Here is a 13,118-nt window from a genome sequence, read left to right on the forward strand (position 1 = left end):
CAAAGGAAAATTTTCTTAGATTTTCCTCAATCAAACAGGTTCTCCAGCTGGAGAATTGTTTGTTCTTTTACAATTGCTTTCACATTCTTCCTCAAAGTTATTGTGCTACTAATAAGATGACAAAGATTTTGTCTTTCATTTAAATAATTGTAGTTAGTTGTTAAGGATGAATAATCTTTACTCACTGAAACATCTGGAGCACTGCTGCTTAAGAAGGCAATCCTTTCCTTATTGGGATACATCTCTTTTACTGAGATTCAGTATGTTCTGAATAGTCCATCCGCTAAGATACCCTGTCTGGGGAGCGTAACTTAATCAGGGTGTATCTGATTTTTTTGTTTGTTTGTTTGTTTTTCCTGTTCATACCAGAAGATTGTGTTGTCCTGCATTATCACAGTTTACTGAGCAGATCTGCTACTGTTTGCAAGTATCCATAATTTACTGCTCCCTCAAAAAAAGACTTTGGAATTTAATTAATTGTATAACAACTGGGGACCCATTATGATTATCACTTACACTGAGAAAGAGGAAGATGAGCCTCATTATTATTCTAAATGGTCAACCAACCATATGTGTCAATCTAAGAATCAAGATAATTCTATATATGTGGTAGTAATTTGCATGAGAAACTCCTCTTTCTCATTAGATGAGCTGCAAGAGGTCATTGCAGTGGTTGTTTTTTGCAGAGAAAGTGCTTAGGAAAAAAAGGCAGTGAAATTATATTGATCATAACATCTTCCAATCCATAACTCTGTTTGACATAATGATAATATTCATGGTTGATTAGCTATTGATTTATCTTACATTTGTCCAAGCATTTTGTAAGTAGTAATTAAATTGTATGTTTATTGATTTATCTATAGAATTTACCCCTAAAATGAATGGACTTTAAATGCTGTATGATCTTATTTTGCTATTGATAATACTATGTCCATCCATCTATTGGAATATGGTTTTAAAAACAAAATAATTGCTATATGTTGAAGTATTGAAAGATACTAAAACACTGATCAATGAAGGAATTACTGTTATTACCTAAACAGAACATACACATATAAAACATATACTTGCTCTATGCCTGTCAGCAGGTCACGCTTATGTGGGATGTGAATAAGATATTTTTCCTGCATATGGTTGTGTAACTCATATATTAAAAAAATTTCTGGATATGTATTTTGTAAAATAAGAATGATACAACCAAAATATAGCTTTCATCTTCCATGGACATTTATGACATCTATCTTGCATCTAAAAACTACAATAAATATGTTAAAACGGTATGAAGACTAATGTAAGTAAATCAAGGAAAAAATAATAAATAGTGGAAAACACAGATTGCACATAATGCTGGTGTCTATTCCTATGGAACATACATATGATGACACTTAGTAAATTCAAGTGCTGGAAGAAAGAAAAATGAGTTGTTTTGAACTGGGGCAAACTTCAGTTTCTCAGAATATCTGTATTTTTGTGTACTTACATGCATAATTGTCCATGGTGTCAAGAATGGAAACTACTTCACATTGTCTGCTTTTTTGGCAAATAGTTTGTTTTGTTTTTTTTTATATTTGAGGTAAAAAATGAAGTACATGGCAGAAATTGACTTTCTATCTTCATTTCACATTACCATCAAGGTCTTCAGTTGAACAGCTATTACTGATTCTTAGCCTCATACCTAAATGAATGTCAGTATGATATTAAATTCAGGCAATGTTTTAAGCTCATATTCTCTGCATCTTAAAATCTATAAGCTACAAACCCAGTACAGCCCTGAAGCACTTCAAAGAAATTTGACTACTAGTATTAATTTAACAATTTCAAATTAAAAAAAAATATATGTTTCTTAGGTAAGCCTCAATATTTCTTCAGGATGAATGCTGGGAATGTTGAAGTTATTTAGCCTCTGGGTAGCTCCTTTTCAAGCCTTTCAGTACTTACAGAAGGCCTACAAAAAAGAGGGTATTTATTAAGGAGTCTAATGATTGTAAAAAATGAATGGCTTCAAGCTAAAAAGGTATGTTCAGATTAGATACAAGGAAGAAACTCTTTACTTAGAAAATGATGAGGTACTGTCATGGTTTTATTCTGTATCATGATATCATGCGGCGTGCTGGAAATTCAAGAAGTAATGCTCCAGTTCCACGGACTGCTGGTTTTCCAGGTACCTGGTACTCAGAAGAAAGTAAAAACATATCCCAGAGGAATTTACTCTGCTCTGCTTCTGTTTTCTGTTCATCAGGAAAGATAAAAATTTTTGCAAGCTCTGAGACATTTCCATTTTTTGCTGCTACTGCTTCTCTGCAGGGTGTGCTCCCTAGCCATCCCCATATTCAGCAGTAGATTAAGACCTTTGATTTTGGACTCTGTCTCTCTCTTCCTCTCTCTCTCTCTCTCTTGTTTTATTTATTAGCTTCAATTCCTTTTATATTGTATTGTATTCCAATATCTTACTTAGTAGATTAACTTTCCTCCTCAGATCACTGCTGCTGTTTTGTTTCTAGGCCCACCTACCAACCCTTTCCCCTCCTCCCCATTCTCCTTTTCAAGGGACGTGGGTCTGTATGTTCCTGGGCCCCATTACTCATAGAACCAGGCTGACAGGTACTTTACCCAACCACTGACAGGTACTTTACAGATTGTCCATAGAAGGTGTGGATGTCCCATCCTGGAAGTGTTCAAAGCCAAGCTGGATGCTGTTTGGAGAAACCTGACCTAGTGAAGAGTGTCCCTACAGGGGACTGGCAGGAACTTGGTAATATTTAAGATCCCCTTCAACCCAAACTGTGATTCTATGATTGTGTGCAGAGCAGATGCTGCGGAGCAGGATAAATGTCACGAAGAAGCAATGCTGAGAATCAAGAAAACTTACAGAAGAGAAAAACAAAGTCAAGCTGCATGATGACTGTGTGATAATGACCCTGACTGGAGAAAGAGTGCATGGCTAAGAATGACTCATAATGACTCTGACTGGATAAGTCCCTGCATGCACAGTTAAGGAGTGTTTGTGGAACGTTTTGTTGATATATAAAGGGGCTTGGAAAAGTCACAAAAGAGAAAACTTTTGAATATATGTAAGTGATGTTAGAACCTGCAATAAACTATTTGGATCGTTCGCATCTGAGTCCATGCCTCAGAAGTTGCACACTATCAGCAAACTTTTATCAAATTTAAAATTTATATATTTTTATTTAAGGATTTGGAACCAGTTTTATTTCTGGTCCCAAATCCTTAATAAATCTGATTTTACTAAGTTGCTGAAAGATACTTCCAACCTTGCCACTGATTCCTTGTCATGGGAGTTTTCCTTTCATTTCCTAAGAACACTGACAAATTGGTTTTTGAAGACATAAGATGATCAGGATACTAGGAGCTGCTGTGGAACAGCTGATGTTAATTGGTTGTAATGGACTGTTTCTGACCTAGGCAAAGAAGAGCAAGAGAGCTGGAGTGCGTTTTCTCTACCAGTAGTCAGTATCCGTATGTTTCCCTGCTGGGCTTTGCCCATGAAGTTCTGATTCATTTTCCCAGAAGACCTTGTTAAAATATGATAAGTTCTAAACTGTCACAGAGTTTCAAAAACAGTTTGGAATTCCAAATTATAAATGCCAGAGAGATTATAAACTACTCAGTCAGAGAAGCACTGCACAGAAATTAATTATCGATGCCACCATGTTGTGCATAATATAATAATCTTTGGAACAGATGGTAAAATGTACATGAACTTATCTCAAATTTCTTTAATATGGGGAGGAATAAACTTTTTCCTTTTAAGACAAATGTGAATAGGCTAGTCATATTGTGTTTTATTTTTTTTGGAAGAAAATGGTTCCTGGACTTGAGTGACCTACAGCAAGAGGTGCTTCATGTTATCTTTTTGTCAGAAGTTTAGTACAACTGTTTGCTCAGGTTTTCAAGGGGACTGTAGATACTTCAAATAGAATACAAGAATGATTTGTCAACTATCTGTGCCAGGGAAGGTTATGGAGCAGATTGTCTTGAGGGAGATCATGCAGCATGTATGGGACGACCAGGGGATCAGGCCAAGCCAGCATGGGTTCATGAACTGCAGGTCTTGTTTGACCAACCTGATCTCCTTCTATGATCCAGTGACCCATCTGGTGGATGAGGGAAAGGCTGTTGATGTGGTCTACCTAGATTTCAGCAAAGCCTTTGACAATGTCTCCCACAGTACTCTCCTGCAGAAGATGGCAACCCATGGCTTGGACAGGTACACTCTTTGCTGGGTAAGGAGCTGGCTGTAGGGCCAGGCTCGGAGAGTGGTGGTGAATGGAGTTAAATCCAGCTGGTGATCAGTCATGAGCGGTATTCCCCGGGGGTTGGTGCTTCTGTCTGTCTTCTTCAGTATCTTTATTGATGATATGGATGAGGGCATTGAGTGCACCCTTAGTAAGTTCGCAGATGACACCAAATTGGTTGGGAGTGTGGATCTACCTGGAGGTGGCGAAGCCCTACAGAGGGACGTGGACAGGCTGGAGAGCTGGGCTGAAGCCAATGGGATGAGGATCAACAAGACCAAATGCCTTGTCCTGCACTTTGGTTACAACAACCGCGGGCAACGCTACAGGCTTCGGGCGGTGTGGCTGGAAGACTGTGTAGAGGAAATGGACCTGGGGGGGGATTGATTGATGCTTGGCTGAACATGAGCCGACAGTGTGCCAAGGTGGCCAAGAAGGCCAATGGAATCCTGGCTTGCATCAGAAACAGTGTTGCCAACAAGAGCAGAGAGGTGATTGTTCCCCTGTACTCAGCACTGGTGAGGCCCCACCTGAAGTACTGTGTGCAGTTTTGGGGCCTTCACTGCAAGAATTGAAGATTGAGGCCCTGGAAAGTGTTCAAAGCAGGGCAGCAAAGCTGGTGAGGGGTCTGCAGCACAGGCAATATGAGAAGAGGCTGAAAGAGCTGGGATTGTTTAGCCTGGAGAAGAGGAGGCTCAGGGGAGACCTTATTGCTCTCTATAACTTCCTGAAAGGAGGTTGTAGTGAGCTGGGGGTCTGCCTCTTCTCTCGTGTCATTAATGACTGGACTATGGGGAATGGTTTGAAGCTGCAGCAAGGGAGATTCAGGCTGAACATTAGGAAATATTACTTCTCAGAAAGGGTGGTCAGGCACTGGAATGGGCTGCCCAGGGAGGTGGTGGAGTCACCGACCCTGGGAGTGTTCAAGGAAAGACTGGATGTTGTGTTGAGGGACATGGTTTAGTGGGAGCTATTGGTAATAGGTGAACGGTTGGACTGAATGATCTTTTAGGTCTTTTCCAACCTTGGTGATCCTATGATTCTATGATTCTAGGAGGTTGTTAGAAAGGGCCAGTAGGAATTTCTTTGCGGTTTTTCCTGAAGTGTCTGCCTGAGACAGCCCAGCACAGAAATCTCTGCCCAAATTGGCAGAAGTGGCAGGGACACTCATCAATCATCTAGACTAAACCCTAGCATTGGCATTCCTCTTTTCCCTAGACCTAGATTTTGTTTTGGTCAAGGCTTGTACATGAGTGCAGGACCCCATGGCAGCTGCAACTCAGGAGTCAGAGAAACCAAGCAGCCTGTGGCAGCAACTGGAGAAGCTGGGCCACCCAGTTCCATTGCTCATGTTGCATCCACCTTCATCCCATTTAATGAGAAAGGAAGCTAGCAGGTTTAAGAAATGAAAAAAGTTGGTTATAAACACCATCATTACAGAAGCCCAGCTTCCTTGGGAAGTCAAGCTAAAAATGAGGGTTAAGTACATTTTCACAGTGGTGTCTGTATTCTGGAGACATGTCAGTACAGGGCAGTACTGAGCCTTGCTGGTCCTAAGCAAGCTCCAGTTAAGACTTCTTGTCAATGGCACAGTGCATATGGAGATGAGTTTGGATACTGGAAGCAAGTCGTCTGTCTAGGGGCAGCTGTGCTGTTTCTGGTGTGGGAGCCAGTTCATCCAACATCAGTTTGAGGAGCTCTGTGATACATTGCATTGTGCAGTGCAGACATACTCAATCAATTCATCATAGTAGTGGAACTCCCTGAAAATATTGCCCTCCAAGTGTAGATCAGAGGCCAAATTTGAGGTCATTCGAGCAAGGAAAATGGCTCTGGACATATTTGTGATGAACTCTCAAACGCTTTTCCATTTCCATGCAGGCTGACAGGTTAAAGGTGTCTGGAAGCATTGTAGGCCGGTTTTGGCCCAAGTATCCTCAAGGTGATAACTGAGGAAGTTTCCAAAGACTTGAACACAAGCACCAGTTTGTTTTGTGAACTTGTGTGTCTTGTAAGGAGTGGAGAGTTCTCTGCATCTGCCTCTCGGGTACTCAGACACTATGGTGGATCCGCCACACTTGCCTGTATTCAGAGTAGTTCTGTGAGGGTTTTGTCCATCAGGAGAAGAGAGTGAAACTGTTTAAAAGCTGCTGCAAAGAATAAGTCAGTTCATTAAGCCAATGAGGATGTCAGTATTCCATGAAGGTGCACTAAGAAACTGAAGCACTGGCTCTTTATCAAATGGGATGGAAACATCCATGACAGAAATCACTGGTAAAGGTTGCCCAAGGTGCTTGTAGATGCCCCATCCCTGGATGCTTTCAAGGCCAGGCTGGATGTGGCTCAGGGCAGCCTGGCCTGGTGGTTGGTGACCCTGCACATATCAGGGAGTTTGAAACGAGATGATCTTTAAGGTCCTTTCCAATACAGCCCATTCTGTGATTCCACAAATCTATGATTCTATGATTCGACGATTCTACTGTTCCTTGATTCTAGGAGTCTATGATTTTATGTTTCATATCTAGGCTTGCTCTGGGTCAAATGCAACATCTTGCACTTGGCTTACTGAACCTCACTGGCTTCTTGTGGGCCCACTTTCCAACCCCACCCAGGTCCTTCTGGATGGAGTTTTCCTTCTACTGTCTTTACTGCATCATTCAGCTAAGCATCATCAGCAAACTTGCTGAGGTTGCTCTCAGTCCCACAGCCCATGTTGTTGATAAAGATGACAGAGCATTGCTCCCTGGATGGACCCGTGGGGGACAACGCTAGTGACCGACCTCTCCCCGGATGTGGCGTCGCTGACGACAAGCCTCTGGCTTCCACCATCAGCCAGTTCTCTATCCACTGTTACATGGTGCCGTGCGTCCTGTTGGTCCCCGGGCATCCGCGGCTGGACCAGATGCCAACACAACAAGGGAGTGCATGGCAAAAGGCATTTTATTGTAACAAACAGACCCTTATATAACTTTTGGTATAGAACTTGCTAGAAAGTGGGTGGGGCAAATCCCACCCATCATAAATATTAACTAAGGAGGAGGGACCTGTCCCGTCACATCCCGTGACCCCCCCCTACCGCCTAATACACCACAATCCACTGAACAGTCCATGCTTGAAATCCATCTCTCTCCAATTGAGAGAGAAGGAGATGCTGCTGGACTGTGCCAAAGGCATAGCACAAGTCCAGGCAGATGACATCAGGTGGCCCTCCTTGGACCACCAGTGCCGTCACTCCCCTCGTAGAAGGCCACCAGATGGGTCAGGCATGATCAGCTCTTGGTGAAGCCATGCTGGCTGTCCTGGATCACCTCTTCATCTCACTTGTGTCCAGGAGCATCCACTTCCAGGAGCATCCACTTCCAGGAGGGCCTTTCAGATGCTCTCTTGGAGAGCGTGGGCTTACCGAGCCTTGTGGACAGCTCTCATTGCTGCCCCAGTTTCTCTCTAAAAGCACAGTTTGAGCTTCCTGACGTTAGGTTATGGGGAAAGACACGACACCAGCACACTGATAGATTGGAAATAATGCCAATTCTCTTTATATATATTGGGATTACTGCGTCCAGGTCTAGGGCCCCAGTACAAGAAAGACGCAGAGCTCTTGGATGGAATACAGAGGAGGCCACTAAGATGGTGGGCGGGCTGGAGCACCTCTCCTTTGATGGAAGGTGGAGGGAACTGGGGCTTGTTTACTTTTGAAAGGAGAAGGCTCCGGGGAGACCTGATTGTGGCCTTCCAGTTCTTGAAGGGAGGATATAAACTGGACAGGGAATGGCTGTAAATGAGGGTGGGTGTGTAGTGATAGGACAAGGGGGACTGGGCTTACACTGTGAAATGGGGGTTGAATTTAGTTAGATATTAGTTCTTCACAGGGAGGATGGTGATACGCTGGAAAAGTCTACCGAGAGGTGGTAGATGCCCCAGCGCTGGAGGCATTCAAGGCTGGTTGGATGTGGCTCTGGGCAGCCTGGTGTGGTGACCCTGCACATAGCAGGGGGGTTGAAACTGGATGATCTGCAAGGTCCTTTTCTACCCAGGCCATTCTATGAGCCTTTGCTTTATGGTTTTCCATTTAGAGGTGGAAGGCTGGACATCTTCCCAGCCCCCGTGCCGGGAGCTCCACTGTGGTCATCACTGTTGCCAGCACCTTCCCCTCTGGAGCGGCGCAAGCATCGAGCACTGGGGAGGTGAAAAGAACAGTGCACAGAGCGTTAGGGGCTGAGTGCAGGGAAGTAGTGCCGGCCGGGCTCCAGCCCGACTCTCAGGATCTGCTGCCTATGGAGCTTACCAGGGGAGCTGCCGCTTCAGCTCCAGCTTCTTACGGTTTCTTTCCGCTCTGCCCGCAAAAGACTCTTGTCGATGGATGTGCGGCTCCAACTTTTGCAGCACCTGAGCCGCTCGTGGGGGAAGGAGGCTGCAACAGGAGGAGAAAGTCATCCCTCTGCCTCTCCCCTCGCCCTGCCCCACACCCCCGTGCTGCCCTGGGTCCCAGCCTTGCATCCCGCCAGCAGTTTTTGGCCTGGGCTGTGCCTGTCCCCAAGCTAAAGCATTGTCACAGGCGGCCAACAGAGTCCGCACACACTTACTTAGCATGCAGTACCAGCTTGGTCGATGCTCCCAATCTATCTCCTGGCACAGCTTCCACATCCTTCCTCCACCTTCTGCTCACTTGTTGTCCCTTGGGCTGGGCTGGAGGATGCGGAACATGCACGCTTACCCTGGCAAAGCGCTGCAAAGAGGAGACAGTGTCAGCACACTGGCTGGGAGCACAGGGCTGTTTGCCAGAGCCCCTCTGTCAAGGGCCCTGACGCAGGCCCTGGCAAGCAGAAGATTCAGCCCTGCCAGACCACGGGCTCTCCTCCCAGGGAGGAGCAGGCCAGCCCCTGCCATGCCAGTTGGTGCCCCTGAGCCCTGCTGAGCTCGCACCCTGGCCCAGACGATGGCAGCTGCTGTCAACAGGGTCGATCCCTGATGGTACCTGCTGTGTGTGCTGGTCCTTCTCAGCACTCCACACATCGCAAGCCGCCCTTTTTGCCCGTTCCTTCTCTATTTCCTTCCGGTACACAGGCCTCAATCTCCTCATGCTGTCTTCTGTAATCCGTGATGCAGACGCTTCCCGGAGCTCCTGCAGAAACACGGCAGCATACAGGATCAGCCTCAGCCCCTGGGGCCTTCCTTCAGCTCCACACCCCTGCTCCTCGCCTCTGCCAGTGGAAGCACTCCAGGCCAGGCCGGGCTTACAGCTACCCGGTCTAGAGACAGGTGTCCCTGCCTGCAGCAGGGGATTGCAACTCGCTGATCTGAACTGTCCCTTCCAAGCCCAGCTTTTCTATGGCTCTATGATTCTATCATTTGTGCAGTCTCAAGCAGCACAGTACCTGCAGCACTCTTTTATTGTCGTCAGTCGCAGGGAGCGCATCGCAAGTCTGGGCAGCAGTCAACGCTTCCTTCTGCCCTGCTTTCTTTGTCCCGCGGGAGCTGCCTGCACATGGTGGGAGCACGCTGCAAACAGACACAAGAGGAGTCTGCATGAGACCAGGGCACCTTGGTCTCCCCCCAGTCTCCCACAGCCATAAAGATGGGCTCTGGTGCAATGTGGAGAGACCCCAGAAGGGAGAAGAGCTTCTGCCATCAACAGGGATCACTGTTCAGATCCCGCAGGGACCAGGGACCATCTGGGACCAGGGTGGGACATGAAGCTGGTGTGCCTGCCTCTGGCAATCATGCTGCACGCTTGCCATCCCTGGAGAGAACGGCTCTCCCTGGGACACACGTGTGTCAGAAGCCTTTCTGTGTGCCCCAAGCTGGCATGTTTAAAGGAGAGGCCGCTCCCCCACGAGCGCACGCGTCTCCTTCTTTTCGCCCAAGGCTCTCACCTGGCAGAAGGCTTCTTGGCCACATCTTGCTGCCTTGAGTCTGACTCGAAGAACAACAGCATGGGTGGGAGAACTGACTTCTGCCTCCGCAGCAGCCTGCCACCAGGGCCCACTACAACCAAAAAAGGAAGAATCTTTTCAGAGCAGCCCCACAGGCAAAGCATGAGAACCACAATGCAGTCACCATGCATGGGACAGCGTCCGTCTCCTTGCAGCTGGGACCCGTTCCCTCACCTCTACTCATCTTCCGCGCTCCATAAGCAGCAGCCTCTTCTCTGCTCATTTTCACGGTCAGTTGAAACCTGGAAACAAAGAATGACAGCCCTTGAAGAAAGATGGCCTGCTACCCCCCGCAGCTGGTCGGTGGTATTTATCTATGGGTTGAGCAAAGCCTGGCACCCTTTTCCTTCCTGGCCGTGCCAGACCAGCACACGTAGCTCAATTTCCTCTCCACATGCAGTCCTTTCTCTCTGATGGGAATCGGGACAGGTTGGGCACCAGGAATGCGGCCATGAATCCCCATCACTCCGGGAGAAGACACAAACAGCCAAAAGGCAGCAGGAGTGAAGCGGGAGCCACACTTGCCAGGATTTCTCCCCGACTGGCTGCTGAGCACGGAGACCCAGCACGGCACGTTCCAAAGAAGGAGTTGGGAAGAAAGCCTGTCTCCTGGCCGGCCAAGTGCTGCAGAGGAAATGCACTCACCTCGGGAACATGTGGATCCCATCAGCGATGGTCTCTGGCCCCACGTCAGCGTAATGTTTTGGCCAAGTTCTCTGCAAAGGGACACAGACCTGCTGGAGGCTTGCCAAGGCCATTTTGTCATGGCTTTTGCTGACAGGAAGCAAGCCTGGCTCCCATACCAAGAGAGAAAGCTGCTCAACGCCAAAGCCCCTTCCATGAACATCAGAGCTTTGTTCTGCTCTGAAGGAGCTGGATGGCAAAATACTGGGGCCATGCAAGAGCACTGCCAGGCTTTCTGCAGGGGCAGAGATCCAGGAAATCTCTTTCCCAGTGGAGAAAGCCGTGGGGGCAAGCATGGGGAAATGCCTTTGACTGGCCTGCCACAGCCAGGCTGGCCATTTGTGAGCTGATGGTGCACCCTCGAAACCTCCTCAACTTACACTGTGGAGCATTGCAATTATGCTGGATTTGCTCTCCAGCGTTTCGATGCAGCTGTGGAAAAACCTCATGCAGAGGAAGTTGTCCCGGCATGTCATGACACCAATGTTTTTGAAGAAGAAGGAGACGTCAGCCTTGCTCTTCAGGAGGTGCCAATACAAGAGAACGGTCTCCTGTACGCAGCGCTTCACCCTGTGCATTGAGATGCCAATGGCGCCCCCGAGCTGCCGATAGTTGAGCGGCTCAATCTTGACATCATCTGCAAGGAGAAGGAAGATCCTCACTGCCACAGCAAGCCACATTCCCATGCAACATTCATCACCAAAGCCCAGAGGAAAGGTCCTTCGGAGAAACAGCTCTCGGGCTGTGGTTCCTGTTGGAGGAACTCACGCTGCACCCCGAGCTTTGCAGACAATTCTCAGCTGCTCCCAGCCATTTCCAAAGAGCAGGGAGAGCACACCTGGCTGGATACGGTCAGGGAGGGGGAAGATGGCTGCTGCCTTCTCACCAGGGATGATGTCGTTGGGGGACTGGAGCTCCTTCAGCCATATCACCCCAATGTCCAACTCGAAGACGGGTCTTCTAACTGGAACCGCCAGTTCTTTGCTGTGGAACTCCTCTTGGACCGCAGCAAAGATCCCGAGTCCTGGAACCACGACTCCCTGCACAGGGAAACAACAGCAAGGCTGACGAGCATGCACTTTATGGGCAGAAAAAGCCATGAACATCAAGAGCATGGGGTCACTGCTCTCCGCCCTTCCTGATCCCAAAGGGTAGGGGGGTGAGATGCAGATCTCTGGAAAGCCTTGGAAAACTCTGTGATCCCTGTGATACAATCAGCTCCGCTCAGTATTTCCCAGCATCTCCTGGCTAGAGAAGAGCCCGGGAATTTACAGCTCAGGGGTTAAGCCTGGGACCCGTTCCCAAGGGCCAGAAAGAAAATAACCCATTTCTCCATTTGCTCTCCCGGTTCTGACCACAGGGCAGAGTGAAGCCCCCATGTGTGCCAAAAAGTTGCTCAGGGCAGCTCTGGCCTTGGGTTTCCCTCCCAGTTGGCCAACAAGCTGCTCTGGGCCCCTACTTGGGCTCCGTGTGCTGCTGCAGTGCTCAGGGAGGGATTGGTCTGCTGGGCCCACACTGTGGGAAGGACTGAACCCTTCTACAGGGTGAGGGACACCAGAATGCCAGCCCACCTTGTTCAGCTTCATCTTTTCCAGGATGAAATCTGATACAGCATCCCAGATTGCCACAATCTCTGCAAAGGGAAGAAAAGCCATGTCAGTCACCTGGGCAGCCACTTCACAAACGCTTGGCAAGCTCCTCACCCAGACCACAATCGATATGGGACACGCAAAGAGCACCCAGAGCCTAGCGGGACCCTAGGGTGGGGCTCCAACAGCAGCCCCCAGCCATGTACAGCCAACTATAGAGAGCAGGAGCTGCGGTTTTCACAGCTCACAGCCCCATGCGATGCCTTGGGAAGGGGTCCGGGAAGCCCTACGTTTGGCGGAGAGATCCACAAGTGTTGGGAATGTGTACGCCAGCTCTGAGCTGACGGCCACAGTCCAGCAGCTTTCCATGTTGCTTGCCGATAGCCCTCAGCTCAGAACAAAGGATTTTCTCCTTGGCTCCTCAGCCAACAATTCTCTGCAAGGTGCCCCTGCTCCTCCACGCACCAGTGAGGCTCGCGCAGTGCAGCTTTGCTGCCCTGACCTGACTCCTGGCCACAGAAGGACAGAGCCCTTGAGCAGTGCTGCAGCAGCACCCAACCCTTGCAGGGAAGTGCCAAAACTGCCACTGCCCCAGGGAAGCTACCCTTGTGATGCAGCTCGTCGCATTGTGACATCAGCCCGTGTCACCTGGAGCT

General features: G+C 48.0%; 1 protein-coding gene across 1 annotated transcript; it reads right to left on the reverse strand.

Annotated features, from left to right (window-relative positions):
- Positions 1 to 7,215: 7,215 nt before the first annotated feature.
- On the reverse strand, positions 7,216 to 12,528 carry LOC146753831 (uncharacterized). Its single transcript, XM_085528765.1, has 11 exons — positions 12,445 to 12,528; positions 11,760 to 11,913; positions 11,254 to 11,510; positions 10,835 to 10,905; positions 10,364 to 10,431; positions 10,130 to 10,241; positions 9,632 to 9,755; positions 9,232 to 9,378; positions 8,840 to 8,982; positions 8,542 to 8,667; positions 7,216 to 8,432 (listed from the first exon to the last, which is right to left on the reverse strand). Exons 1-11 carry the CDS (start codon positions 12,526 to 12,528, stop codon positions 8,312 to 8,314), a joined length of 1,407 nt encoding a protein of 468 aa, XP_085384891.1. The 3' UTR covers positions 7,216 to 8,311.
- Between the last annotated feature and the right edge of the window lie 590 nt (positions 12,529 to 13,118).

This window comes from Coturnix japonica, chromosome Z, assembly GCF_054131305.1.
Source record: "Coturnix japonica strain WE chromosome Z, WE-NBRP24, whole genome shotgun sequence".
NCBI lineage: Eukaryota > Metazoa > Chordata > Aves > Galliformes > Phasianidae > Coturnix > Coturnix japonica.